Source organism: Pteropus vampyrus, unplaced genomic scaffold (assembly GCF_000151845.1).
Source record: "Pteropus vampyrus isolate Shadow unplaced genomic scaffold, Pvam_2.0 Scaffold50, whole genome shotgun sequence".
Classification (NCBI taxonomy): domain Eukaryota; kingdom Metazoa; phylum Chordata; class Mammalia; order Chiroptera; family Pteropodidae; genus Pteropus; species Pteropus vampyrus.
In genome coordinates this window covers 5270779-5297159 of record NW_011888831.1, presented here as the reverse complement: position 1 = coordinate 5297159, position 26381 = coordinate 5270779, and the positions used below count along the sequence as shown (strand labels likewise).

At 46.9% G+C, this 26381-nt stretch overlaps 2 protein-coding genes across 2 annotated transcripts in view; one reads left to right on the top strand and one right to left on the bottom strand.

Annotated features, from left to right (window-relative positions):
- Positions 1 to 10390, top strand: part of ABR (active BCR-related) — a 183969-nt gene extending 173579 nt beyond the window's left edge. The window contains exons 18-24 of the mRNA XM_011359903.2: positions 1285 to 1344; positions 1586 to 1695; positions 2402 to 2541; positions 3654 to 3788; positions 4729 to 4834; positions 6954 to 7101; positions 7737 to 10390. Of these exons, the coding sequence (XP_011358205.2) occupies positions 1285 to 1344; positions 1586 to 1695; positions 2402 to 2541; positions 3654 to 3788; positions 4729 to 4834; positions 6954 to 7101; positions 7737 to 7826 (789 nt within the window). The 3' untranslated portion in view covers positions 7827 to 10390. The remainder of the gene's footprint in view (positions 1 to 1284; positions 1345 to 1585; positions 1696 to 2401; positions 2542 to 3653; positions 3789 to 4728; positions 4835 to 6953; positions 7102 to 7736) is intronic.
- Positions 10391 to 12274: 1884 nt separating this feature from the next.
- On the bottom strand, positions 12275 to 17699 carry TIMM22 (translocase of inner mitochondrial membrane 22). The gene is made up of 4 exons (XM_011359901.2): positions 17141 to 17699; positions 14801 to 14997; positions 14247 to 14319; positions 12275 to 12853 (listed from the first exon to the last, which is right to left on the bottom strand). The coding sequence occupies exons 1-4, from the start codon at positions 17376 to 17378 to the stop codon at positions 12777 to 12779; spliced, it is 585 nt and encodes a 194-aa protein (XP_011358203.1). The 5' UTR covers positions 17379 to 17699; the 3' UTR covers positions 12275 to 12776.
- Between the last annotated feature and the right edge of the window lie 8682 nt (positions 17700 to 26381).

The following is a 26381-nucleotide window of genomic DNA, read 5'->3' as shown; positions in this document are numbered from 1 at the left end:
ATATGTTGGGTGATTTTCTTTATTGTATACTGCTAATCATTGTAATAACCAATCCAGAGTATGTTTTGAATATTTGGGGCCTTGCGGTCTCAGGAAATTTTTCATTTCCATTTGTACAGATATTTTTGTTGAAGCAAAGAGCAGGGTGATGAATAAAAGACTTTAAAATAGAAAAGTACAAAGTAGGACAACATTCTTTGGGAGAAATAGAATAGAAACATAAATTCAAGAAGAAAAAGAAGCTATGCAGTGTTTCTACAAGGGAAAGAAGAGCTTGTTCATGTCTTTTTTAAGTGAAGGATGGTGGGTATCAAATCACTGTCGTATTTGGATTCCACTGAACACATTTAAAAGAATGAGGTAACCGTTTTATTTTAAGATGTAAATATTTACATTATTTTGGAAATTCTATTCCTTGCAACTATTTAAACTTGCTTTGAAAATGTTCAGATGTTGACTTTAAAATGTGCCAGGGAGTGGATAGTTTTTCAAAATTATTTTGTGGGTGCATAAGAAAAAACACTCCGAAGGCCACTGGGTTAGAGAAATAGAGTCCTGTCCAGTCCCCTGTGAAGGAGGCTCAGGGGCCTGTCCTCCCCTCCTCCCTGGGGCTCCTGCCCAATCTGGGGGCCTCCCCTGCAGAGTGTTTGTTTCCCTGGTGGCCAGCCCCCTACCCGAAGTTATCTATCACCCAGTCTTCACATCAGTCCAGTGAGGCAGTTTCTGTTACTGGCTGCAATGAACAGATCAAACAAATGAGGCTTAGCAAGGTTAAAACTTCCCAAGGTCACACAGCTGGAAGCAGTAGAGCCGGGATTCAGACCCAGCAGCGTGACTCCTGAGACTGGGCTCTTAACTTCTACAGTGCACTACCTCCCGTTCAGCATCTCCACAACACTGGCCCCCTCCCCTCCTATCGACTCCAATTTGAGTAGTTAAGCAAGTTGCTTATTGTTTGTGAGCCCTGGTTTCTGCATCTGTGAAATGGGTTATAATCCCATCTCACAGGGTGGTGGTCAGAAGAATGAGATGTGATGGGCAAAAGTGCCTAACAGTGTTCTCTACCTCCTTCACTGAGTGGGGGGCCGTCCTTCACTAGGGACTGGGGGCTGGAGCCTTCCTGAAGAGTTGGTTTCAAGATAAACATCAGGCCCCCTCTGCCTTCCTGACCATTTAGCCAGCTTCTGAGCAGTTGCTGACCAGCAGAGACAGCTCTGGCGTGGTCTCTGAGCTGTCATCTCTCTCTTTCTCACTCACGTTCTCTTTCTTCCTCTCTCTCCACAGTTGGATCCACAAACTGTAGAAACTAAGAACTGGCACACAGATGTGATTGAAATGAACGGGGTGAGCCAGAAAGATGGGAAACGTCTGCGCAGTGGGTGGTCGGCCAGCCTCTGGCTGGTGTCCCCAGGGTGCTGTCCTGCCTCTGTCCCATTAGCCCAGTCCTTCTCCTCTGCCTACACCCTTCTCACTCATACCCTGCAGGTGTTTCAGGGAACCCTGGGTGTTTACAGTCCTGGGGAGAGGGACCCTGGATTTTGGGGGCACTCCTCAGGCACTCACATCATGCCTCACCCCCAAGCAGATCAAAGTGGAATTCTCCATGAAATTCACCAGCCGAGACATGAGCCTGAAGAGGACTCCGTCCAAAAAGCAGACTGGCGTCTTCGGTGTGAAGATCAGCGTGGTGACTAAGTAGGTGCTGCCTCCGTTGTCTGCGTGCTGGCGTTAGCACCGGGGTCCCTCCCAGCCCCTACCTTCCAGCCCTCCCTGCCCACGTCTGGCCCCCAGTCACTCACCCTCCAGGTCAATCAATAGTCGTGACGGCCAGTTTGGAGGCCAAAGGTGCCCAGCAGAGGTGTGCTCTGTCTCACACACTGCTTTAGGAATAAGAACCAACTTAAACATTGGGAGATTGCATGTGAAAATCCCAGGTCGTCCGCTTCCCTTGATAAGTGGGAAAATTGGACAGCTGTAGGCCCACATCTTGACTTGGCAGTGGCAGGCAGGCTGGACTCCAAGGAATGGTTGCCCCTTGGGAAAGGGCAGGCATCCTCAGCTTATCACTGTCTTGTTTACCGGACCTGACCCACCTTCCTCGTGTAGGTTCCATAGCACTGGAATCTGAGACCTCTGTTCAAAGGACCATTCTTTCCTCAGTCTTGAGCTTATCTCCCAAAACTTCCTCCCGCCTGAGTCCTTTGCTGTCCCTCAGTGGACAGGTCTTGGGTAGGCTGTGTAGGGTGGGGGTAGCGTGGCCTCTTTCTCAGCCCTTTCTGTGCCCCCTGCCTCCTGATCCTAGAGGCTAGAGTCGTTCAAGGCCAAGGTATTTGGGGAGGGGACTACATAGCTATCATTAGGAAGCCTCTCTCCACCCTCCTTCACATCCCCTCCCCCCCAGGCGGGAGCGCTCCAAGGTGCCCTACATCGTCCGGCAGTGTGTGGAGGAGGTGGAGAAGAGGGGCATCGAGGAGGTCGGCATCTACCGGATATCAGGGGTCGCCACAGACATCCAGGCGCTGAAGGCCGTCTTTGATGCCAGTGAGTCTGGGAGGTCCGGCCCAGGTGGCAGTGGGGACACTACTCCTCAGGCTCATAGGACTGGCAGGAGGAGAACCCAGTGGGACTGGAAAGGCCTTCTCCAAGGAGAGGCCTCAACTAGCCGATGGCAGAGGAGCCTTGGTCTGTGAACTACAGTCCAGTGGCATGAGGTGGACCATTTCTGAATCCCCGTGGCAAGAGCTCTTCCTGAGTTCTCTCATGTAATTCCCCTTCTCCAGTCTCTTATCCATGGATACAGATAAGGAAACCAAGGCTCAGAGAAGCCAAGTCACTTGCCCAGGGTTACCCAGCTCGTAGGTTTTGAGCCTGACTTAAACTCAGATCTTTCTGACTCCAGAGTCCAACTTCCTGGTCTTCTTGCTAGCTCCTGGGTACCTGGGGTGCGGCCAGGAAATGAAAGGCTCAGGCTCTGCTCTGCCATCTCCAAGGCCCCGTGTGCCCTCTGGGAGGAGCATTGCTGCCTCTAGCTTTGACTACAAACTCCTCGGTGGTGTACCTGCCCTTTCTGGCTCTTCTTTCCCCCATCTCACCAGTTCAGGCTGCAGCAGCAGCATAGCCAGTAGTCAGGAAACCAGACTGGCGGGCAGTGCTGATTCCATGGGAGCTGAGAGGGGGCCTGTGGATGTCCTTGGGCGGCTGCCAAGCAGGCATGTTCGGGAAGCCTGGGGTGGAGGGCAGAGGACATGATGGTGCATGGCTCCTCTGCACCACCTGGAAGCTGAGGCTTTGTTGGAACATGATTTTAGGTGTAAAAAATGTGCAGTACCTTCCAGAGAAGGGCTTAGCAGTGGGAAGATTCCAGTTGGAAGGAGGGTGTGTGACACGTGGTACAAATGTGGCCCCAGAACTCTGGGTGACGACCTATGCTCTCCTCCCCTTCCCCCCATGGGGCTGAGTCATGGACCACCTGTGGGCACTACCTACATCCTTCCTTTCTGGGGGGGACCAGACCAGAGACACAGTGGATAGGGTCACCCCGGTAGGTGGAGGATGCATGGGGGATGGAACAGAGCCACCCAACCCACTGAGGGCTGCATGGGACAGAGGTGGCTCAGGCTGATGTGGCCCCTGACCTCGCACCTCCTCTACAGATAACAAGGACATCCTGCTGATGCTGAGTGACATGGACATCAATGCCATCGCCGGCACCCTCAAGCTCTATTTCCGGGAGCTGCCCGAGCCCCTCCTCACAGACCGACTTTACCCTGCCTTCATGGAGGGCATTGGTGAGGCTCCTCGGACCTGAGAGCTGGGCTGACCCAGGCCTCCCAACCAGCAGATTAAAGAGCAGCATAAGAGCCTGGCTTCCCTGGCTCGTTGATCTGCCCAATGCACTGGGGTGCATGGCCGAGTGGCCAGGAGGGTGAGGTGTGGCCTGCTGTGACCTGAGCCAGAGGCTGGACCTTCTCTCACCTGCCTCTGTCTCCTCTTGTCCTATGGGCTGCCCTCTGTGCTTCCTCCTTGGACGCTGACTTCCTTGCTTAGAAACATGGGTGACCAGGGACGTCTGCCATGAGGTGGGTGGGCAGGGGCCAGCACCCCAGAGCCAAGGAGAAGCCTGGTTAGAGCTGGTGTACAGTTGAGATGGCTGGCGCTGAGCCTTCCAGAAGGAGTACTCTTTCATCTCTCACTTGTGCCATGGTGGAGAGGAAGCTAAGGCCCCTGGCCAGCAGGGCTCCAGCTTCCACCCACCTGGGCCATATTCAGTCCTGGGCGCATCCCTCCTGCCTCTTCTCCTGGGGCAGATCACAGGGCTTCAGCCGCCATGGGAAGTGAAGAGCCACACAGAAGCCTGCTCACTGCCATGCTCTGTGCTCCAGCATCCATGGTAGAGACAGAGAAAAAAACGTTCACGCCAGTGTTACCTTAACCTTAGCCTTATAGACTGGGGATGGGGAACGGTATCATGCAGTAAGGAGAGGAAGGGTGTTTGCTCCCCACCAGCCTGCCTCTTGGCTGAGTTATAGGTTATGGGTGGGGCCTCCTGTAGGAACCGGCTGCTAATAGCCCACCCTCCCCTAGCCCTTCCCTGCAGGGTCTGCTTCCTTGACCCCAGGCAGCCTGGGCGCTCTCTTAGGGTCCTGCAGCCCCCTGACCTGGGAGGTGCTGGCTAGGGTCTCCTTCCCTGGGGGCCAAGCCCCACCCTCGCCCCTTTTCTCCCCACAGCCCTGTCAGACCCTGCTGCCAAGGAAAACTGCATGATGCACCTGCTCCGCTCCCTGCCTGACCCCAACCTCATCACCTTCCTCTTTCTGCTGGAACACTTGAAAAGGTAAGCCCAGGGCAAGCCCCCTCTGGGGAAGACACATCTGCTGTGGGACCCACCCCCTCATGTGTGTTGACTTCTATGGGACCATCCATAGCAGGGTGAGGGTTTGCTCTTCAAATTCTTGCACTCAAATTCTCCTATTTTGAGAAACGTTTGGCTCCTAATATAACCTCAGATATGGCCATAGAATGCTTAGAAAGGCAGGGCTAGTCGAGGACTATACATGGGTTAGTGGGTCAGTCAACTTAGCACATTTTAATTGGAGAGAATAGACAACATCAGGGTGCACTGCAGGCAGTAAGCATGCGTGTCCTGTTCAGTTACATACGGCCACGTGTATGTGACAGTGTCAAGTGTGTTTGTTACTATAGGTCATGGTCAGAGTTTGAAACCCCACTGGTCTTGACTGTACCTCATTTAACAGATAGGGCAACTGAGTCTCCAGAGCAGCAGGGCCTGCTATGGTTAGCAGGGCTCTGGCCTTAGAATCCGCATCTCCCAAACCCTAAACTAAGACCCTTCCTACCTTCTATCCCACTCCTATAATCAGGTCAAACCAAGAGCTGCTAAAATTGACGCCTGAAGCAAAGTTCAAACTGAAACTAGCCATGAAGGAGTCCTTACCACTCACTTTTGAGCCCAGGACCGGTTTGGAGAATGAGTGAGGAGGAAAAGTCCCTAGGTGTTCCTTAAATCTGCCACTCGGGACTGGGTTGTCCCCCAGAGAAGGGACTGTGCTGTGAGCCAGGTCCCCCCTGAGCTCAGCTCCAGCCCTCAGACCCAGGCTCCCAGCAATGGCTCGGCCAGGCTCAGGGGGGCCAGCGGGGACCTGGAAACGCCTGGGGCTGCTGTCTTGTTTTTCTCATTATGAGACATTTTTTTCTCTGGTTTGGCCAGGACCAAAGCCCCAACCAATTCCCAAACAGTTTGGCAAGCGCTGTGGGGAGGACACAGAGGTGGAGTGCAAAGGGAAAATTCATTAGGTTTTCCACCCTGGGAACCAGGCACAGTCTGTTCCCACATCTGGGCCCCTGGCCCCATGTGTGTGTGTGTGTGTGTGTGTGTGTGTGTAGTGTGTGTGTGTAGTGTGTGTAGAGAGGGGCTGGGCCAGTTGCACAGCTGCCTCCTGGCATGGCAACGTTTGCCCGTTTCCAAAGCAGTCAGCAGGCACATCCATGACTCCTGCCCAGAGGGCAGGAACAATGGTATAGTTGGGAATGGGGTGAGAGGGAGGGTGGGTCTCAGCCCCAGAAATGTTTCCTAGGACTGGAGAGGTCCAGGGCCTCTCTGATGTGTTGGGTCATACTGGGCTGCCTGGATACCAGCCATAGATGGCAGCCCCTGCTGTCACTCAGGGGAAATATCTACAGAGTGTCTGGCAGTTATACAGGAGAAGCAGAGGAAGATCCAAAGGGAGGCAACTCTGGTGCGCCCTGTGAGGCAGACTATTCTGGTGAGGAGTGGGAGAACAGTCCCCGGGCTCCATCTGGGATTAGGGTTGTTCCTGCCACGGCACACAGGGCAGAGCCTCAGGTCTTGTTAGCAACAGCTGCTGGAGCTCCAGTTCTCTACCTGTGGCCCCTACCCCCGTCCCACCCTTTCTGACTCTTCTTCTGGGCCACTCACCAGCTTGACTGATCATGGGTAAAGCACAGAGTGGTGAAGAACAGGGGCTCTGTAAACAGGCTGCCCGCGTTCACATCCCAGCTCTACCACTTGCTAGTGTTGTAACCTCAGGCAAGTCATTTAACCTCTCTGTACTTTAGTTTCTTCACCCGTGCAGTGGGGATGATAATACCTACTCAATGGATTGTGAAGAGTATGAGTTATTATTGGAAAAGGTCTTGGACCAGTAATATCATTATCTCTGAGGCAAAGGTGTTGGAGTAGGTCCTTCTGGCTCTGGCAGTTTGCCAGCAGTTCAGGGGGTGGCCCAGGAGCTGGGAAGCTGTTATAGGAATGTACTGGGACATAGCCAGGGACTTGGTCCTTTGGCTTTGTCCCCTCCCTACCAAGAGGTCTCTGCTCATAGGAGAGGAAGGCTAGTAACCTCCAGGCCAAGGGTCTGGAGTTCCAAGTGGCTGCCACAAAATGACTTTTTTCCCCCTCCCCTCACTTTCAGGGTTGCTGAGAAGGAGCCCATCAACAAAATGTCCCTTCACAACCTGGCTACTGTGTTTGGCCCCACGTTACTGAGACCCTCAGAAGTGGAGAGCAAAGCACACCTCACGTCAGCTGCCGACATCTGGTCCCATGATGTCATGGCACAGGTACCACCACATTGCCCAGGCCTGTGGCTGGTAGAGGGGTGAGACAAGCTCCCCTTAGGGGTAGAGAGAGAGTGGCTCAAAGTCCCATACCCCTTTTGTCCTGAGCAGCTGGGTTGATGGTCTGTAGGCTGTCACCAGAGAGGCAGGGCTCTGGACAGTCCTGCCCCTCCCAGACCAGAGGCCCAGAGAATGTCTGTCCCAGGTGCTGGCTGTAATCCTGGGAGTGCCTTGGTCTCAGAAAGGAAGCCCAGGGGTATAGGAAAATTCTGGGGGCCTTGTCCTCATGCATGGAAGCTCTAGAATTGTTTCCAGGTCAGGAAGCTTCCTTGGGATCCCTACAAGACCCAAGACAGAATTCAGTCTGAGGCAGGGCTGCCAAGCCAAAGCCAACCTCTGGAGCAGGTTGGCAACTTTTGACTGAAGTTGGGAAGTGGCCCCAGGCTCCCCACCCTCATCCCTGCAGTGCCCTCTACTGCCGAAAATGGGCAGACACATCTGGGCTGTCAAGGAAGTCGGGAAGTGGGGAGGGAAGCAACACAGACATGACCCCAGCCCAGGGACCATTTCTTCACAGCAGATCAGAGGAAGGCCACAAGGACGAGGACTCTGGCTCATTCTCCCCTGTCTCCCCACAGGTCCAGGTCCTCCTCTACTACCTGCAGCACCCCCCCATTTCCTTCGCAGAACTGAAGCGGAACACACTGTACTTCTCCACTGACGTGTAGCCCCAGGTGGGAGCAGCTGTGAGGGGTGGCCCAAGCCAGCCTCTTCAGCCGGGAGACCCGACACAGACTTGAAAGACTACAATAGGAAACTCCCAAACCCAGCACTCCAGACTCCAAGGGACGCAGAATTCCAAGAACTGGAATATGTGCATCTTTTGTGCCACCTTGTACAAAGCCAGCTGACCCAGCCCCCAGCCTCACCGCCACACCCCGGGCTCCTGCCCTCTGTACCTCTAGTTGTGTCTAATGCCCCACGTTGTTCGGGAATTGTTTTATGTCTGTTTGTCATGCAGAAAAGGTAGTGACCGACCTGATATGGACACACAGACGGCCCGCTTTGTTCTTTCATTTCTTCCAACACTTTCTTTCCTCCCGAGTCCAGTCCAAGGGCTTTTATTTGGCGCTCTGTAACTGCTGCCAGCTTATCCTCTCTTGGCCCTGCTCCCAGATTACAGTCTCTCGGCAGCCCCGCCTCCCTCCCAGCCTGCCCGCATGCATGTGCTGCCTTGGTTTTTGCTCCATCACCTTGAAAGTTCTGAGGAGGCCCTGGGTGGCGGTGGCCATGGTGGCCCATCAGATGCTGCCACGTGCTGCCCCCTCCCAGCCCTCTCCTTGCCCTCCACCTGTGGAAGCACACCTGCTTTGCCTTGCTGCTTGTGCAAATGTTACACAAGGAGACAGATTCACATTAATCCTCAGCTTAGCACAGAGCTGGAGCCAGATTTCTGGAGATTTTCCACCTGAGAATCTCCATTTCTGGGGTTTAGCTGTTCTGTCTCCTGCCCACCAATAAGGCATCTTGACTGTTTCTTCTACGGCTTTTCAGTTCCTTTTCCCCTGGTGTTCTATTTCCTTTGAGTGTGAAAACTCCCAAGTGACCTGCTATCGAGATAGCCAGAGGGTCAGGAAGGAATCTGGGAAGCAGAAGAGGCAGCCGCTGAGGAAGCAAGACCATGTGAACATTCAGAGGAGCGCCATGCAGCACTAGGTGTCCTGAGTCGGGGGAAGCAGCTCTTAGCAGCAAGGAGTTGTAGTGACTTTTCTAGCTGAGCCAAGGCTTCTAGGAGGGCAACTAATATGGCTGAAGCAGGTATCCAGACACCGGCAGGCTCCATCCGGGAGGCTAGCCCTTCCTGGCGCCTCAAGTACCTCCTGGTACCTTTGCCTTAGATTTTACACACATTCTCCGCAGCCAAGCACTGCCATGGGGCAGCCCCACGGCCACCTGTGCTCCAGGGCCTGGGAAAGGCAGGCACAGTCCAGCAGTAGCCAGCCGTCATGGTGCTGCCTCCCCACCCCTGCCTTCTAGATGCAGCCTTTCAGATGAACTCTAGGAAACTCCAGAATTTGAGAGAAAGATGGGGAGTCACAGGCACCTGCCTCTCCTGAGATGGGGTTTTACTGAGGGCCCTCATTGTTGACATTCTGCTCCAGAGTCGGGGATCAGCAGGTCCCATTTCCAACTTTGAGACCCATTGCTCGGTACTGGAAAGGAGTGAAAAATATCCTCAAATACTCGTTTCTTCCCATGTGAGCAGCAGCTGCCAGCCTATGATGGTTAGCCTGGAACGGCAGACACTCCCAGGCTGCAGGGGCTTGAGCTGTAGTACAAGCTCCCTGGTTCTTGTGATTCTACACCCTCAGGATTGGAAAGAATGGCTTCCATAGCTTGAGCTCAGGGCTAAGTTTTGAAGAAGGGTTTGCTAGCCCTAAAGCTGTAGCACTTCCTCAGTGAGAGGCAAGGCCCCTTTTGATCTTGTTTACACCTGTTGCCCAATCTTGGGCAGAACGGTACACATTCTGTGCACATCGGAGGAAAGAGATGCCCAAACGGAGGGAAATGCCACCTCACTGCCAATTAGCAGCTTAGCTAAGAGCCTTTCTCCCTGGGACAGGAGGTGGAGAAAGAACTTGAGTGTAAAGATCCCAGCACCTGACCGGCCCTGGAGTCTCAGCACTCGGGAGTTGGTATGTGGCGTGGAAGGCTCTCGCTTTCAAAGCCATTGACGGTAATGATTTAGAGACATAGTTAGAGGTAGTTATGGCCCAAAACGAGCGCCTCCCATCTCCCTAAAACAAGGGGTGTTTGCTTTTCAGCATCAGGTAGCTACTGCAGCCCTCAAGCTTGCTTAGGCAGTATGAGAATGGGAGGAAGGCTAGAAGGGCTGAGAAATGCAAAAAGCTCAGAATATTTATAAATTCCACCCCCAGAGTGGGGAGGGGTGGCTACCAGACCTGGACTAAGTTGTACCAAGGAAATAGCCCGTGGGTTCCCCTGAGAGACAGGGACTGTGCAGCCCAGAGCCCCCAGCCAATGTGCCCAGCAGACAGGCTATAGGGATCCTAGGCCTGTCCTTGCTGGCAATGGCTCTGAGCTGCTGGTTTTTGTTGATACAGGTAGGATGGGACCCTTCATTAATATTTGACTTTATTAAGTTGGTAAGGATATATTTTTTTTTTGTCTATGTTCTGTTTCAACTTATGTAGATTATTATAAATTGATGTAAACCATGTGAGAGGAAAATGTTAATAAACTCAAAGCCCCAACATTTGCACACAACTCAGCCCTGTGGTATGGACATTTGTGTTCTCAGTAGTCCAGGGAAGATCACCAATCTAAATATTTAACTCTTCCAGCTGCATCCAGATGTGAGTTTCTAGGAATCTATTTATCTAGTTAATTTATCCTGAGCTTCCTCACAGCCTATGTAGACTGTCACAGTTTGGGGGGAGGTGAGCCAAGCCCTCTCTTTGTTCTTCACAAAGACCTCCAGGTCAGCCACCAGCCATTTATACTTTCATGAAGTATAAATGCCCCGCCAGCGACCTGGCTGTCAATATGCCTCAGAGAGATGGCAGGAAGTTGTCCATTCAAGTGGAGGCTTATGTTATATAAACTTTTCTCTACATTTTCCTTGGAAGTGGCTCATCTTTGGGGCAGCTTCTTGGCTTAATCTGCTTGCAGAGGCTGGATCCCCTAGAGGGCCCCGTTTCCCTCTAGCAGAGCCCGTGGGGTTAAACGTAGGCTCCTAGCAGCCCAAGCCATTGGATACTGTGTTTATTCTGGAGATCAGGAACAGATGTCTCTGAAAATTGGTGTTTGGTTTATGAGCTCATACTGACTCCTTAGCCATCTAAAACAGGAAACTATTCATCTCCCTTGATTGAATAGTCGATGTGGACAAAGCTTCACTTATTGAACTGATGGCTACTGACAGCCGCAGGGCTCATCTTTTCCAAGGCAGTCATGAGGGCGGCATGGCTTGTATTCAGTAGTTCAGTATATCTGACTCCACACACTAGACTGGCTGGTAGAAGATGCCGGGCATCCCAGCACTTTGACAGGTGCCCGGTAGGAGTGTCTGCTCTTGCTCTCAAAGAGCTTATAGGTGACTGACTTATTTAGGGACAGTGTAGGAAACATTTCTAAATTTGTTCTCAGACCTCTGAGGACACTCCAGCCAGCCTGGCAACGATGCCTCATGCCTGTGAGACTGGGACAGGCATTATATAGAATTCACCATAGAAGGACATGAGTCCTGTGCACTGGCTCACATTCATTCCAAAGGAAATAGCACACATGGCCAGAGGAAGGTGTTACCAGCTGAGTCTGACACACACACACACACTTGGGATGCCTGGACAGATCAGCTGAGTCTTTAAATTCTGGTTAAGGGTGGGTGGGCTAGAACATAGCAGACAAGGGGAAGAAAGTGAAAAAAGGAAAGGTAAAGGGATGTACAGTAGGAAAAAGAGACATGACCACTGGCTAAAGCTAGAATTACATGGCCCCCACCAAGCCTACCTGCCTGCCCCTAAGAGCAAAAGCCTGAGTTCATCAACTTCATTTTGCCATCTAAGCACCAGAGTAAAGCAGCACTTGGGGCAAATCCCCATCATAAAGGCTTTTTTTTTTTTTGGCCTATGACATAATTAGGCTGAACTTCTGTTAAAAAAGGCCACTGGGTCAAGTCAAAAACACTCATGTGTTCCAAACAAAACACCAGAAAACAAGGGTAGTGGTGAACAGCCCCTCAACAATGTCTGATAGAACGCAGTAGCTGCTGTGATTTAGTCATCAGGATGGTCATAGCAGGACCCTTGAGCCAGGCCCGGTCCAGTGGTCAGGGCATAAAACTAATATGTGGTTCAGACTATAGGCATTCCTGCCAGCCAGCCCACAGGAGGGTTTTTTAGAAGAGGCCAGTAGGACTTATGCATGACATTCCAATGCATCCTAAGAAGTGGCTAGGCTGGCTTCTTGAGGGAAAGGCCCTGGCCGACATAACAATCTTGGTAAGGATAACAGCACTCTACGAACCCTGAGAATCTAACATTCCCACACTTTTCAGGAGCTTTCTCACTTTTTCCGTTTGGATGTTCAATCTTTGGGCCACCTGGCACCATTTTTGGGAATTGGGAAATTCGAAAATAAAAATAAACCAACCTTTTAAACTGTAATATAAATATATATTTTTTTTAACAAGGATAGCAGAATACTAAACAAAATGACATAATTGGTCGGAAGGCATAACTTTACTTTGCCCTGCCCTAATACGTGAGATAGATGACTGCGTGAAGTTCCAAGGTGGAGTTCCTGGTCTATGAAAAGTCACTTCTGTTCCCATAACACCAAACAACCAGAGGTCCAGGTGTAGTCAGGACTGAACCTTTGTGGAGCTTAATTCCTACAAGTCAACACACTGACTCCTGATCTTCCTGAAAGAGAAGCTGGCATGGCACATCCCCGCACAGCCTGGCTGGAGTCCAGGAGCAGAGTGTGGCTGCTCAGAGACAGGAGGCAGACAATGGCCAGGCATCTCCCTCGCGACACCAACCATAAAAAGGAAAACAAATTATCTTCAGTCTCTGAAGCAGATGCTCTGGATTGGTGCAGAAAAACAGCTTTGATCCTGGGCTGGCATTATCCTTCCCCAAAGGTAATCACTCTCACCGTAGGTAATAATCGATTGCAGCAGAGAAAGCAGCAAAACCGCCACAACCAATGGCTCCAGCCTTTAAGCCAGCTGTAAAGCAAACAGAAATGCCATTACCTGTAGTGACAGATGCTGGGTCAGGCTACATTCACAAAAAGTCTGCATACCCACAGATGCAAAGAAACCAGCTGAAGCATTTGAAGTCATTCAACCTATGAGAGATCTGTAAGACTTCAATGAAGCCATGTACATGATCTAATCCAGTGTGCTTTATCTAACCGTACATTTGTTTAACTTTTCTATTTCCAAAGAATTAATATTTCCAGTCTCATGAAAATGGCCCCTCACAGGCAGGAAACTGGTTAAGAAAACCAGCCCTTGGAATCAAGTGAAAGCATATGGCCTGTTACCCTGATTTGTTTATGGAATAAATTCCTGGGAAGGTGATCAAAGCAGTCCTAGAGGGAGCTGAGCTTCTCAAAGGCCCTGACAAAGCTGAGCGATGGGGAGACCAAAGGAGAAGTTACTCTCTAAATCATAAATGGCTGTTTAAAGAGCAAAAGCAGGTTTTTAATGATAGCAAATTATTCTGCCTCTCAGAAAATGAGAAGCTTTTTGCTTTGGGTAAGTCAGTGCACAGCAGATGGAGAGTGGTCTAGCAATGGACTCTGCTAGGAAAGTCAAGTCACTGACACCCTATACCACACTCTTGATGGCACGAACTAGAATCTGTCTTTGTTATTTATAGCTGATAATCCAACATTTTTCGAACACCTATATTTGGCTTTCCATGGGTAGAAATCTAAGACTCCTCAGCCGCAGAAAGACATTACCGTTATAACTTATACACAAAATTAAAACTGACAATTGTATAGTATTATTAAGAAAAATATCTAAATACTGGAAACGCGTGGAGCTAAAAGTTGAGCAGAGCCTGATGTGGACAAATGGACTTTCCAAGACTGAATGGAACATGCTCTGCTTCCATACTACTCTGCATATCAACATACTCCAGGAATTACTGTGAGGAAGTTCTTCCTATATTTTCAATATGGGGGCAGTTCTTTTTTCTAAGATAGATCTAGTGCTACCAGTGGTTCTCACTTGGGAGCAATTTTGCCCCTCAGGGGACATGTGGCAATGTCTGAAGACACTTTCCATTTCCACAACTAAGGGGTACTACTAGCATCTAGTGGGTAGAGGCCAGGGATGCTGCTAAACATCCTTAAATACACAGGATGAGCCCTCCCCACCCCCTTCCCAAAGCAAAGTGTCAGAGCCCAGGATGAGAAATTCTAATCTAGATACTAGAAGTTTCCAAAATTGAGTTGACACAGAAGCAAATGTGATTTGTCAGATGGGGAGAATATCGAGTATCCACATATGCTTTGGGCTGTCCCTGGAACACTCATATGGTTGGAAATGTTGTCCAAGCACGTTATCCAAGGCCACAAAGAAAACCACTCAAGAGTTGTTTACTAACCTCTGAAACCAATGGCTCCTCCAGTGATGCAGCCACTAATGACACTGTTCCTCCAATCTGATTTTCCCCGGTACTGTGGGTGGAGAAGTACAGTTTAGAGCCAAAGAAACAAGCCAAATAAGTTGATTAAGGAAAAAAACATAGGGTTTCTAGCTGGCTAATTTAGTCCCTCCCCAAAGGAAACCTAATATTTTTCTCTTTCAAAAGTGATTCCTAAAATTTGAATGTGTTCATAGATGCTCCCTGCAGGTAGTACCTGAGTGCTGACACCAAGTACAGCATTTAAGAAATAATCAAAATCTCTTCTTGGGTTCCCCAATAAGTCTCTTGTTTAAAATCATTAACTGACTCCCAGCCTACGAAAAAAAAAACTAAGAAATCAAGCAAACCCAAATCATAAGCACACAAAGTTTACATTAGGGGCTATTTAATGGAAGTTCAATCTAGCAACTATTATGTTTCTGATCTGCTTTCTAATAACATTAAGAGCACTACTCTTTAGAAGTTGTAAGATGGCAGAAGACAAGGATTTCTCAGAAGGGAGAGACACTTACAGATTCTACCAAACACTCAGTGCAAGAAAACATGGCACCCACGATGGCAAAATTTTTGGCGTAGGACATTCCTCTCTGCCCCATGTCTTTAAGAACTTCTTTTGCCGTCGGTGTACGGTAAGGATCCTTAGGGTCAAAGCCCACATTGGTATCAATGCCGGCAGTGAACACCCCAAATGCACCTCCCAAGACAAATCCTAAAACAAACACAGAGATGAAGATTTCTTTGGCATGTTTTCTGGATTACTGTAATGGGGTCATACTCATACAGCACCTTCAGAAAAGAAGACACCTTCCCTTGCAACACAAACTGTCCACCTGCCTAATTTCCACCTTACACAATCCAGGATCTATCTTGTTAACAGCTTCTTCTCTGTCTCCTCTTGGATTTCTTCCTCGCATTTTCTCAAAGTTCGGTCTTTAACCCTCTGTTCTCTCTCCACATTCTCTCACATGTAACCAGTCACCCTTGAGTTCAGCTATCAACTCTGCAACTCACTCCCCTGACAAGGGCAACATTCATAATAGTCATTTAGTGAGTACCATGTGCCAATTACTCTGACGTTTTATAGTCCCAGCCTCATTTATTCCTCACACTAATCCTGTGAGGAAGATACTAGTATACTCTCCTTTCTGTAGCTGAAGAAACTGAGGCTCAGAGAGGTTAAGTAACGTCTCTGAAGTCACCTGAAGTTACCAAATGGCAAACACTATACTGCTGTCCACATCTGAGCTTCCTGAGCCTGCTGGACATTCCCACATGGAAACTGTCCTCTCATCACCTCAAGGTCAATACAGTTGACCCTTGAACAATGCAAAGTTAGGGGGTGCCAAGACCCCCCCAGTCAAAATTCTGTGTATAACTTCTGACTCCCCAAAAACTTAGTTGTCCCTCCGTACCTATGGGGTACTGGTTCCAGGACTCCCCGCAAATACCAAAATCCACAGGTGCTCAAGTCCCCTATATAAAATGGCGTAGAGTAATGCATACAGTTGGCTGATAAAAACAATACAGGTATTTATTGAAAAAAAATCTGTGAAGTGGACCTAAACAGTTCAAATCCATGTTGTTCCAGGTGAAACTGTCTATGTTCAATGAAATCATGGTCATCTCTCTTCCAGACTTTCTTGCTTATGGCTCTGTCTTTCCTATCATCCCAGCTCCAAACTTCAGGGTCATTTCTGACTGTTTCCTTGTTTCCCCCTATAATTCCATGTCCACAATTACCATCCTAGTGTAGGGCCTTTATCACTTCCACCCTGAAGCACTACAAAGACTCATTTATCTCAACAAATATGTAAGTGATTTATCAATCAAGCACTATGATGAACAAAGACCCAGCCCATTCCTCATGGAAATGTCCTATATGGTCTCCCCATCCAGAGGCTTCTTTCCTCCACAACACTCCACCCTGAGTCATGCTCATTACCACTTGTTACTCTCCTAAAAAAAACCCATCAATGCCTAATGCCTATAGGCAAAAAGCCCCAATCCCCCACTCTTTCCCAGACTTGAAGACATTTCTCTTCCTCTTTGTCCACCCCTATTCTTTCAATCCTTCAAGATACAGGTCCAGTCTCACCTCCTCTTGTGGCCTTCCCCAAACCAAAAAAAGCTCTCTCTTCCTTCTACTATACCTCACATTTGCACTCTCACCATGTCTTTAATTCTCAACAAGATTTCAACTCAGCTGTAAATGTAGTCAACCTCTTTACCCTGCACACAGGAGGGACACCCAACATTCTCAAATCCTCAAAAAGTTAAAAAAGAAAAAAAAAAAAAAAAGCCAAGTCCAGGCTTTTTCCCCCACTTTTGACCGCTGACCACTGTCTAGTGACACTGGCCACAATGGCCTGTTTTTCAAACCTTTGCACTTGCTGTTCCCTATATCTGCAGCACTCTTCTGCCAGGCTCCTTCTCAATGTTCTTCGATATCATATCATATCATATCCATATATATCCATATATATATACATACATAAATATGTATGTATATACGTACACATAAATGTGTGTTTATAAATGTTAGCTTTGTGAGAACAAGGTTCTTGTCTCTCACACTGTCTCTCCACCACCTCCTGGCACGTGATGGCTGCTCAGTGACAATCTGTTGACAGAATAATTATCTAAAAGTGAATGAAGGAATAATGAACGAAGTCAACCATTTTATAACCTCCAGGCCCCAACCCATAGTACCGATTCTCTGAAACAATTTCCAGAGGATCCGGAGAAGGTTGCTTGAGTTCACTGAACGCCGCGGAGCTTGGCAGAGGACCTCGCTGCCATCCAAGCCCTCAGCCTCCCAAGGGTTCCCCTCGGACCCCCTCGCTTTCCCTCACCTCCCACGCAGGCCAGCGCTGCCTTGAAGGCGCAGCTTTCCATCGCCCTCTCGATCATCTTCTGCTCCTCACTCTTGGCAGGACTCGGGATCCCACCCAGGCTTCCAGGCTCCAGGAGCCGGGGCTGACGCTTGTCACCCACCAGGTACTGCAGAAGAAGGCTGTACTGCAGCGGGGCTTCGGCGGAACCCGCCGCCTCAGGCGCGGAGCCCCCGGCTCTGGGGGCCGTTGCCGCCATGAGTGTATTGGCCCAGGAAACCCTGGCGCCTTTCTTCCCACAGCAGATTCCACAGGCTTCACGTTAGGGCCTTGCGCGCCTAACCACTGTGCAGCAACGGCAGATTCGAGCAGGTCCGAGGAAGCTACGCAACCAAAGTCTGTTCTTGCGCACCCGGCGAAGAACTATGATATTCTCCAAAAGCCTGTCGTCAATACTGAATCAGACTTGTGCAGCGTTCCCAGGAGCACTTACAAACGAGTGAGATTCACCGGAACGCCCTCATCTTCGGGGATGCAGCGCGGTGCCTACAGGGATTTGCAGTTCTAACACGTACACCCGAGGCATTTCCCAGGAAGCCTTGCGCGGGCACTCGCCCTTCGGTCTTCTCCGGAACTCCTGACAGACTGAAGCCGAGCCGAGCGGTAGCGCGCCCGCGAAGCTGCAGCACGCCGGGACGCCGGTAGGGGGTGCACGCGCCTCACCACTGTGAAAGCATGGTACACATTTTGTTCAGTGAGTAAACCTTTGAGGAGAGAGGGGATGCCAAAAAATCAATGAACAAATGAAGTGAAGCTAACCAAGCGTAAGCAAAATCAGGGACAGTGATAGGAACTGGAGGCGACTGGCCGGATAGAGAGGGCAAGGGTAGCTAAAGCTGCTACTCATTCCAGCCAGTTGTTGTAAATGGAATTAGTGATGTAGGAGTAGAGTACCATGAAAAGCAAAATTTATGTTATGTTGAACCAATTAAAGTATTTGCCAGCTTGTATACTCAGAATCTGAAGGTAAACTGAGATAGTACTATATATGAACCCTGAAAAACTGGCTTTTATTGTACTGAATAGATCCCAAGCTACTGTATTGATTCAGACTAGCAATATTTGGGTGTATCGGCTACAGGAAACATAAATGGAAATAGAAAGTGGTGAGGGCAGCTAGTCAACATAGGCCGAGATCGTTCTTTGGTATCCAGAGTTCTCTGCTGACCAACAGAGCACGATTCACCCTGCTTCCACTCCCACTAGACCACTGAAGGAGCCAATCCTAAATTCCCCCAGTGACTTCCCACTTGTTGAATCTAATTTAGAATTTTTACTAGACTTCTCAGCTGCATTTGACACCGCGGACTCCTCCTCCCTTCTTTGAAGCTTCTTCACAGTTTCAGTGGAGCCCCTTTCTCCTGGTTTTTGCTACAGCCTCTCCAGTTGCTCATTCTTCTCTGCAGGCACCTCTGCCTGACTTCTTCCTGTTGGTCCTCTCAGGGCTTCAGTCTTTATTCTCTTTCATGCAGCTCATCCACACTTGTGGCTTATACTATCACCCAAATGTATTAATGACCCCCATGTCTTTATCTCCAGCTTAGACTTTTCTCATAAGCACAAGAACCAGGCATTTTCCATAGGCACCTCTAACTCAACACCCTGACAAACACCCTTCTCTTCTAGATTAATTAGGGGCCCAGGGATCTGATCCATGCTGAGGTCTTATGGGCCAAAGGTGGATCTGAGAGAAGTTTGGACAGGCCCCCAGGCACATCCCTTGGCCTTGAAAAGCAAAGAATGATCTAAAAATTAATCCATGGGACTAGTTAGAGAACAATAATCGATCCAGAAATTAAGGGTCTATAGCAGAGTTCAGGTGAGATCCAAGAAAGTATGTGCAGAAATTCCATGTGGCCATGGTACATGAGGGAGGGAGCCTTTTATGGAACATCTTTGGCCCAGGTCACAGATGGAGAGAGAACAGTTACAGATACAGACTCTGATCTGGTATCTCTCTCCGCCAACCCATCACCTTCAATAGGTGGAATGGGTTTCACCTGATGGAAAATTTGAACCTCTGCAAGCATATTCCAGAAGTGATAAGTGGTTTCCTATGTCTGTTTCCCTGGGCTGAACCTTTTCCAGTAGTCCAGGGACTTTATCTGTTCATGGCATCATTGGGAGTCCAACAGCTCTCATGTTACAGTTTAGTTCTCTAATCTAGTTTTTCTGTTCTGGCACAAGGATATAGGGTTGGGGCAGCATCTCAGTGCGTCAGAGAGAACAGGGGACTTTTAAAGATGATTTAGATTCACAGGGAGGGTTGTAGGAAGAGTTGGAACACTCTGAGTTGGTGACCCATCACTTGAAGGACTCTGGATAGTGGCACAGACGGGTAGGTGTTGAACTGGAGGGCCTGATCATATCTCGCCCAGGTGTCTAAGACCCCAGCTGGCCTGTAGTTCACCTAGTATGTCACTGGAACCCAGGAGTAAAAGCAATAGCATGAGTGGGATGAAATGAGGAGGTCCAAGTTGAGAAGTGCATTGTAACCCATGTGGGTTTGAGTTGTATGTGAATTTGGTAACAGTGAGTAGTCTAAATAGTCCTGTCACTAGTAGAAGGTATGGCACATAGATACTCTGAGTAGCCAAATGATTCACTCACTATAGATAGTGGGTACTGGACAAGTGACTTTGTATTTAAATGGCCTAGACTCATGTCCTCCAAAACCAGAGGATAGCTAAAAGCTAAAAATGGAGATATGGCATCTGAGAAACTCATGCAAAGAGAAGATATTAATAAGATGTAGCCATAGCTGGGCTGGAGCACGAGCTAATGTACACTGAGAAGGTAACAATATCCACCAGCATCACCAGGATGGAGTATAGGTCAGAGATGAAATCCAAGAATATTTAGGAACCAGGAGTTGGTATAATCCTTGTGCTGCCGGTCACATGTGGTTGCAAAAGGCTGTGTGTTATTTTTAACATAGGGCCCCCTGAAGCCCTGCATACCTGTTTGGCTAGAGTTGCTGGTTAGGAAGAAATGATGAGCCAGGTACCATACTTGGACAGAGGCTGCCTCTACATAGGTATACTGCCACACCACCTGTCTCTTTCTCTCTAAAGGTCCCTCCTGGATAGCCGTAGATCCCTCACAGATGCCCATACAGCATCTCTTAGGTCAGCAGCAAGTGAGATAAATAGCAGCCAATTTTTCCAGGCAGAGGATCCCAGGTTAAAGTCATTTTCACTCCTTTGGGTCCTCTAGATCAGAGATCTCCAACCCCCAGGCTGCAGACTGGTGCTGGTCCATGGCCTATTAGGAACTGGGCTGCACAGCAGGAAGTAAGTGGCGGGGGAGCAAGCAAAGCTTCATCTGTATTTGTAGCCACTTCTGAGCACTAGCATTGCTGTCTCAGCTCCTCCTCAGATCATCAGACATTAGATTCTCATAGGAACACCTGTCCCTGGGGCCAAAAAGGTTGGAGACTGCCGCTCTAAATTCTTGTCCATCATTGCTGCTCGTATGGACATGAAGAGTTTGTAAGATGGAAAGCAGGACCAGCATTCAGGATGCTAAGGCCAACCTGGGTCTTAGGGGAAAACTATCTTACCATCCCTATCCAAGAGAAGCCACTTTGGCCCAAGGTGGGCTCTCTCAGGTCTCAGGAGGTAGCACCAGTATGAGGGTTGGCAGGAAATGCTCTGGGCTGTGAACTGGAAGCAAATGGACTAAAGTCTCAAGCCCCAGTAAGAAGCCTCAGAAAGTAAAGAATAGCCTGAATCTATATCAGGGCAGCTGTTAGAAAAATCAGATCTGTAAGTCAGCCCCTCACTCCCACCCCTGAGATCAGGGAAGGAGATCTGAGAGGCCAGTTAGAGGGTTCACCTAAGAGGGTGTGGTTTTTATTGCCTACTCAAAGGTAGAAGCTGTTATGGGGCTAAGGGGGTCAGGTGGGCCTAAATTAGAACTTATTTTCCTCCTCACATCTGCTCTTCCTGAGTTTCTCATCTGGGTGAATGATGCTTTCATGCACTTGATTAGTCTTAGACTCCTTGCTTCCAGCAGGCCTTACATACCTTATATCTTTCAAATTCACCTTTTCTATTTTATACTCATTGCCACTGCTATAGTTTGGGCTCTAGTCTTTTTTCATGTAATGGAATCTTAATTGATCTCCATACTTCCTATCTTGCTCTTCTCCAAACCAGCCACACAGTGATCTCTCAGCACAGAAACATGATCATGTTCCTACTTGGAATTCTTCTCTGTGCCAGGATAAAATCTAAACGCATCGTGTTGCTTTTACAATTTGTACCCAGGAAGACACATATGCTTTAGTCCAAGTTTAGTTCTTATTCAAACATTTTCATTCCAAGTTGCCTGCTTTCGATATCTCATTGATCTAGAAGTGACGGCTTGGAATTATTCTTAATAATCTGTGGTCTTTATAGTGTTTGAGAGATGAGTTTGGACTTTTTGATTCTTTGTCTGACTTGGGCCTGTCCTCAATCAAGTGTAAATTATTAGAAAATATTCAATATTATTATTTCTTATTTCTTTTTGCCTTTGGCCTATGATAGCCATGATGAGAAAAGGTATCCTGTAATTTCCAGTGACAGATCCTTAGATGCTAGCCTGTTTCTGGTGGGTGATCTTTATGTTCTGGAGCAGACTGGGAAGTTTTATTTACTCATGCATACCCAACAATCCAGATCTGCTTACCAGCTCTTGTGCTGTTGTCTTCGCTTTGCTTACAAAAAGCTATTGGAAATTTGGCAAACAGTCTGGCAGTCTGGTGAATTGTTAGGACCGACTTCAGACTTGATTAGTGAATCACACACTTTGGCTTTATCTGTAGTAGGGTCACATTGATGACAAGTTGTGATCCTGAGATGTGATCTGAAAATTATTGGAGATAAACAGAAATATGCACAATGCTCTCCTAGCATCTTGCACTTCTGATTTGCAAAAGACTTAGGAGGCTTGAAGAACTAGAGACCAGCAAAAGTTTTGCTAGTGGATATATGTGCACAAACATAATGTTTTGCTGACAGATAAAATGAACAATGAAAAGAACAATAATGATGACTTCCAAAAGTTACATGTCAAGTTGATGCCAGAAAGATAAGCACCACACTGCCAATATAACCAAGGAGGACAACACCCTTCTTTCTCTTCCTTCATCTTGATCCTTGTCAATTCTCACCTCTATATTTTGCTTTACTTACCTTCCTATCAAGCTATTTCCCTTATCAGTAGATCTGCTGCAAAAGACCAACTTTTAAAAAAAGAAAAAACAGATGTAAAAACTGTAATATAGCATTAATCTACAAGTAAATCTTATACAGGGAACTCCAAATTAAATGAAATAAATTTTTTGTTTGATTCGATTTTGATTCAAATCTTGTTAATTATTTCTTGAACTATGTGGACTTGGAATGCTTTTATAATCAAAATGTTCATTTTATAGCAATAGCTTTGTTATAACTGAATTTGAATTTTTGCGTGAGACATTTTTTCTCTTTCATTCTGAGATGTCCTGATGTACTTCAAACATTCCTTTCTCCACTTATAGTAACTGATCTTTTGAATAAGTTCTTATTTCAAAAAAATACTTTTTTCTTGGACTAGGATAATAGTTGCCATATTTTCTCACATCTATTTCCTTCAATTTCCTTCCCCAAGCAATCTGTTACTATTTCTTAAATATCTTTCCAGATATATTTTATTCATATATAATATATGTATAAATGTATTCATATATTTGCAAGTGGTAGCCTAGTATATCCTACCTATTCTGCACCTTACTTTCTTTTGTGCTACGTCTTAAAGGTAGTCTATGTTAGTGTATGTGTTGAATCCAGGAATCAAGGGGTGGAAATGGGAGTGGCATCACTCACTATTACCCCATTATCCACTAGCAAAACTTTTGCTTCTTGTTGTTCTCACAACTTTATGCTCTGCTGGCCTAGACATCTCAGTTCCAAAGGGAGGAATTCTTCCACTAGGAGGCACAACAACGATTCATTCCACTGCATTGGTAGTTACGACCTATCCACTTTGGGCTCCTCATGCCTCTGAATTAACAGGCAAAGACGGGCAAAGGTGGGGTGATTGATCCTGACAGCCAAGGGGAAATTGGACTACTAGTCTACAATGGAGGCAAGAAAGAGTATGTTTGGAATACAGGAGGTCCATTAGGGCATTTATTTGTTACCATACCCTGTGATTAAGGTCAACAGAAAACTACAACAAACTAATCCAGGCAGGACTACTAATGGCTCAGACCCTTCAGGAATGAAGGTTTGAGTCACTCCACCAGGTAAAGAACCATGACCAGCTGAGGTGCTTGCCAAGGCAAAGGAGTTACAAAAAGGGTAGTAGACAAAGGTAGTTATAAATACCAGCTAAGATCACATGACCAGTTATAGAAATGAAAGTTATAATTGTTATAAGCATTTCCTCCTAAAATATTCTGTTATAAATGTTTGTGTGTGTATGACAAATATTTTTGTTTCTTCTTATTCCCTTGTTTTATAACATAAGATGTATCGACTTTATATCATAGCTGTTAAGTATTGTCAATTTTACATCATTGTATTTAAGTTACAGGATATCAAGGAGAGGAGTAAACATCACTCAAGGACTTTACTTCCTCTTCTGGGGAAGGAATTAGTATGTTTTTGGTTGTATACAGCATAGTTATATCATGTTAGGTGAAATTATGACCTCCTTATTGTCTTCATTTGGAAGTAAGTATGATTTAAGGAGATGCTTATGGGTGCCGAGTTGTCAAGGGATAGACTTGTGATATTTAATTTTATGTGTCAACTTGACTGGGCTATAGGGTGCCCAGATATTGGTTAAACATTATTCTGGGTGTGTCTGTGAGGGTATTTCTAGATGAGAGTAGCATGTGAATAAATAGACTGAGTAAAGCAGATTGCTTTCCCCAACGTGGTGAGCCTCATCCAATAGGTTGAAGGCCCAGATAGAACAAAAAGTTGAAATAAGGTAAAGGTAAAGTAAGCATTTGCTCTTTCTACCTGTTTTCTAGCTGGGGCATAGGTCTCCTGCCTTCAAACTCAGACTCTGAGTGGAACTTACCCCATCTGCTCTCCTGATTCTCAGGCCTTTGGACTTGAGACAAGAACTATTATTGGACAAGAACTATTATTGGATCTCCTGGGTCTCTAGCTGGCTGACTGTAGATCTTGGGACTTCTCAGCCTCTCTAATCATGAGTCAATTCCTTATAATTAATCTCTTTCTATACATATTGTTCTCTGGAGAACAGTATACAGAGAAATATCCTTATTTCTTTCCAATGACCAGATTGTATCCCTAATGATGAATGTGCCATAATTTAATCATCCTCATTGAGACACAGTTTGGCTCTTATAGTATTTTTCTAATTTTACCAGTGTATCAATAAATATTTCTACATATATATTTTTGTGTATATATGCTACTACACCTGAAGACCAAAGAATGTGATTTATGAATCTTAAAGGTGACAAATATATTTGTGTTTTATATGATGTCATATACCTTAGAATGCAATTTTCCAATAGGAAAACTCTGTAATGTGTATGTCCTGTACAATGTCAGGTACATTGTGGCTCCTTCATACTTATTTTAAAACAATAATAATTTTCAGAATAGCCAGTCAATTTATGTAACGTAACTAGCTAAATACCAGTAAGGACATCCACTTTAAGTGAGTCTCGAACTGCGTAAGCAGAAAGAGTGCTTTCTGCAAGCCAAAGGATGTTGGCTATTCTTTACAGGAAGCCAAATGAGTCTCCTTGGGCCTCTTCTTGTAACAAACACCCACTAGAATTATGATTTTGGAATCATTTCCATTGCAAATCCCCTTTCCACACCCCTTTAAAAGGCAGCTGTGATATTTGGCTTCTCACCAAGGCCTGCTGCACCAACAATTCTCTAAATTTTATTTATATTTCATGTGCAGTATGTTCAAACTCTCACTTTCCCAGGTGCCAGATGCTGGTTTGGACACACTCCAGTGGAAAGTGCTTTCCTGTGAAATAATAAAAGTAAAATGCTGAACAAACCGCCTCTTTATATCAGACTCTCACCTAGTTTACCGAAGTTAAGTACTCTAATAATGACTTCACTATTTCTCCAAATTTTCAATCCCCCCAATTCCCTCTTCATCTGCCTCCATGCTAAATTGTCCTTTGGATTCCATAGGATAAAAAAGTTTATAATCCTTTCACATTTCTTCAGTGTTCAGTTGAAAATGTCAGTGTGAGAATCTATCTCACATGCTTTCAGTGGTGCCTGACGTAACTCACCCACAAGTATTTAACATACAATTTGAATGAGAAGATAAAGCATTAACCCATTTACAGGAATTTTAAAGACATCTAATAACTTAATGTCTGTTGTGTTAATAGCTTTAATATGTTTTCACCAAAAAGATGCATTGTGTGTTTTGTAATACTGTCCCTGCAGTGGCACAGAAATTTGTCATGACATTCTAAAAATTAACTCAGAATTTGCCTTTTTGGTAGGATTCTTGCCTGTTTAAAGGCAGCCCTCAATCCAAAGATGCTCCTTGTGAAATGAGCAGTATTAGGCAGATACTAAGAAAGTGAATATAATTTTTAGAGATTGCCAACAATCCACTCTTGCATTCCACCTCCATCTCTTTCACTAGTTTATATGGTAACATTTCACTGAGCTGAAAACCAGTACAATTCCTTGTTCTATCCTAGAAAAACTGAGAACCTTCAGCATGAAAATTTATGTTTGGGTCAAAAGCTTGCAGTTATATTCTGAGGTTTGAATGAACTCTGTAAAAGTGTGCTATGATTTGCATGTGCGTGTTTGTGTGTGTGTAAAGCTGCTATAAAATAATAAAAATTTCTACTTGGCTGCCAAGTTATCTCTTTTCACATTTTCGGCTCTAGTAGATCTCATTTTCTTTTCACTCTATCCATTAGATGGCGGTAGATGCCCAAGAAATAACTTCCGAAGGGCTGGTGGAGGGTGGTCAGGGGCGTTTTCTCCTTTCACCAGGTTGTGCGTAGCAGAGCTGATACACTGAAGGTCGCAGATTGCGGGTGAGCATGATATACATTTTATTTTTTCGTGTGTGTGTGTGTGTGTGTGTGTGTGTGTGAGAGAGAGAGAGAGAGAGAGAGAGAGAGAGAGAGAGAGAGAAAGCCAGAAGATTTGCCACAGTCCACCTGTTTAACCCAGGTTCTAAGCATCGGATAGCA

What these genes read in the sequence shown, in the direction of transcription:
- TIMM22 (XM_011359901.2), bottom strand. Translation starts at nt 17,378, where the DNA reads ATGGCGGCAACGGCCCCCAGAGCCGGGGGCTCCGCGCCTGAGGCGGCG. An exon ending in AGCGCTGGCCTGCGTGGGAG is followed by an intron (nt 14,998 to 17,140) that starts GTGAGGGAAAGC and finishes TGTTTGTTTTAG; the next exon opens with GATTTGTCTTGGGAGGTGCA. An exon ending in AGGAGCCATTGGTTTCAGAG is followed by an intron (nt 12,854 to 14,246) that starts GTTAGTAAACAA and finishes TTTGCTTTACAG; the next exon opens with CTGGCTTAAAGGCTGGAGCC.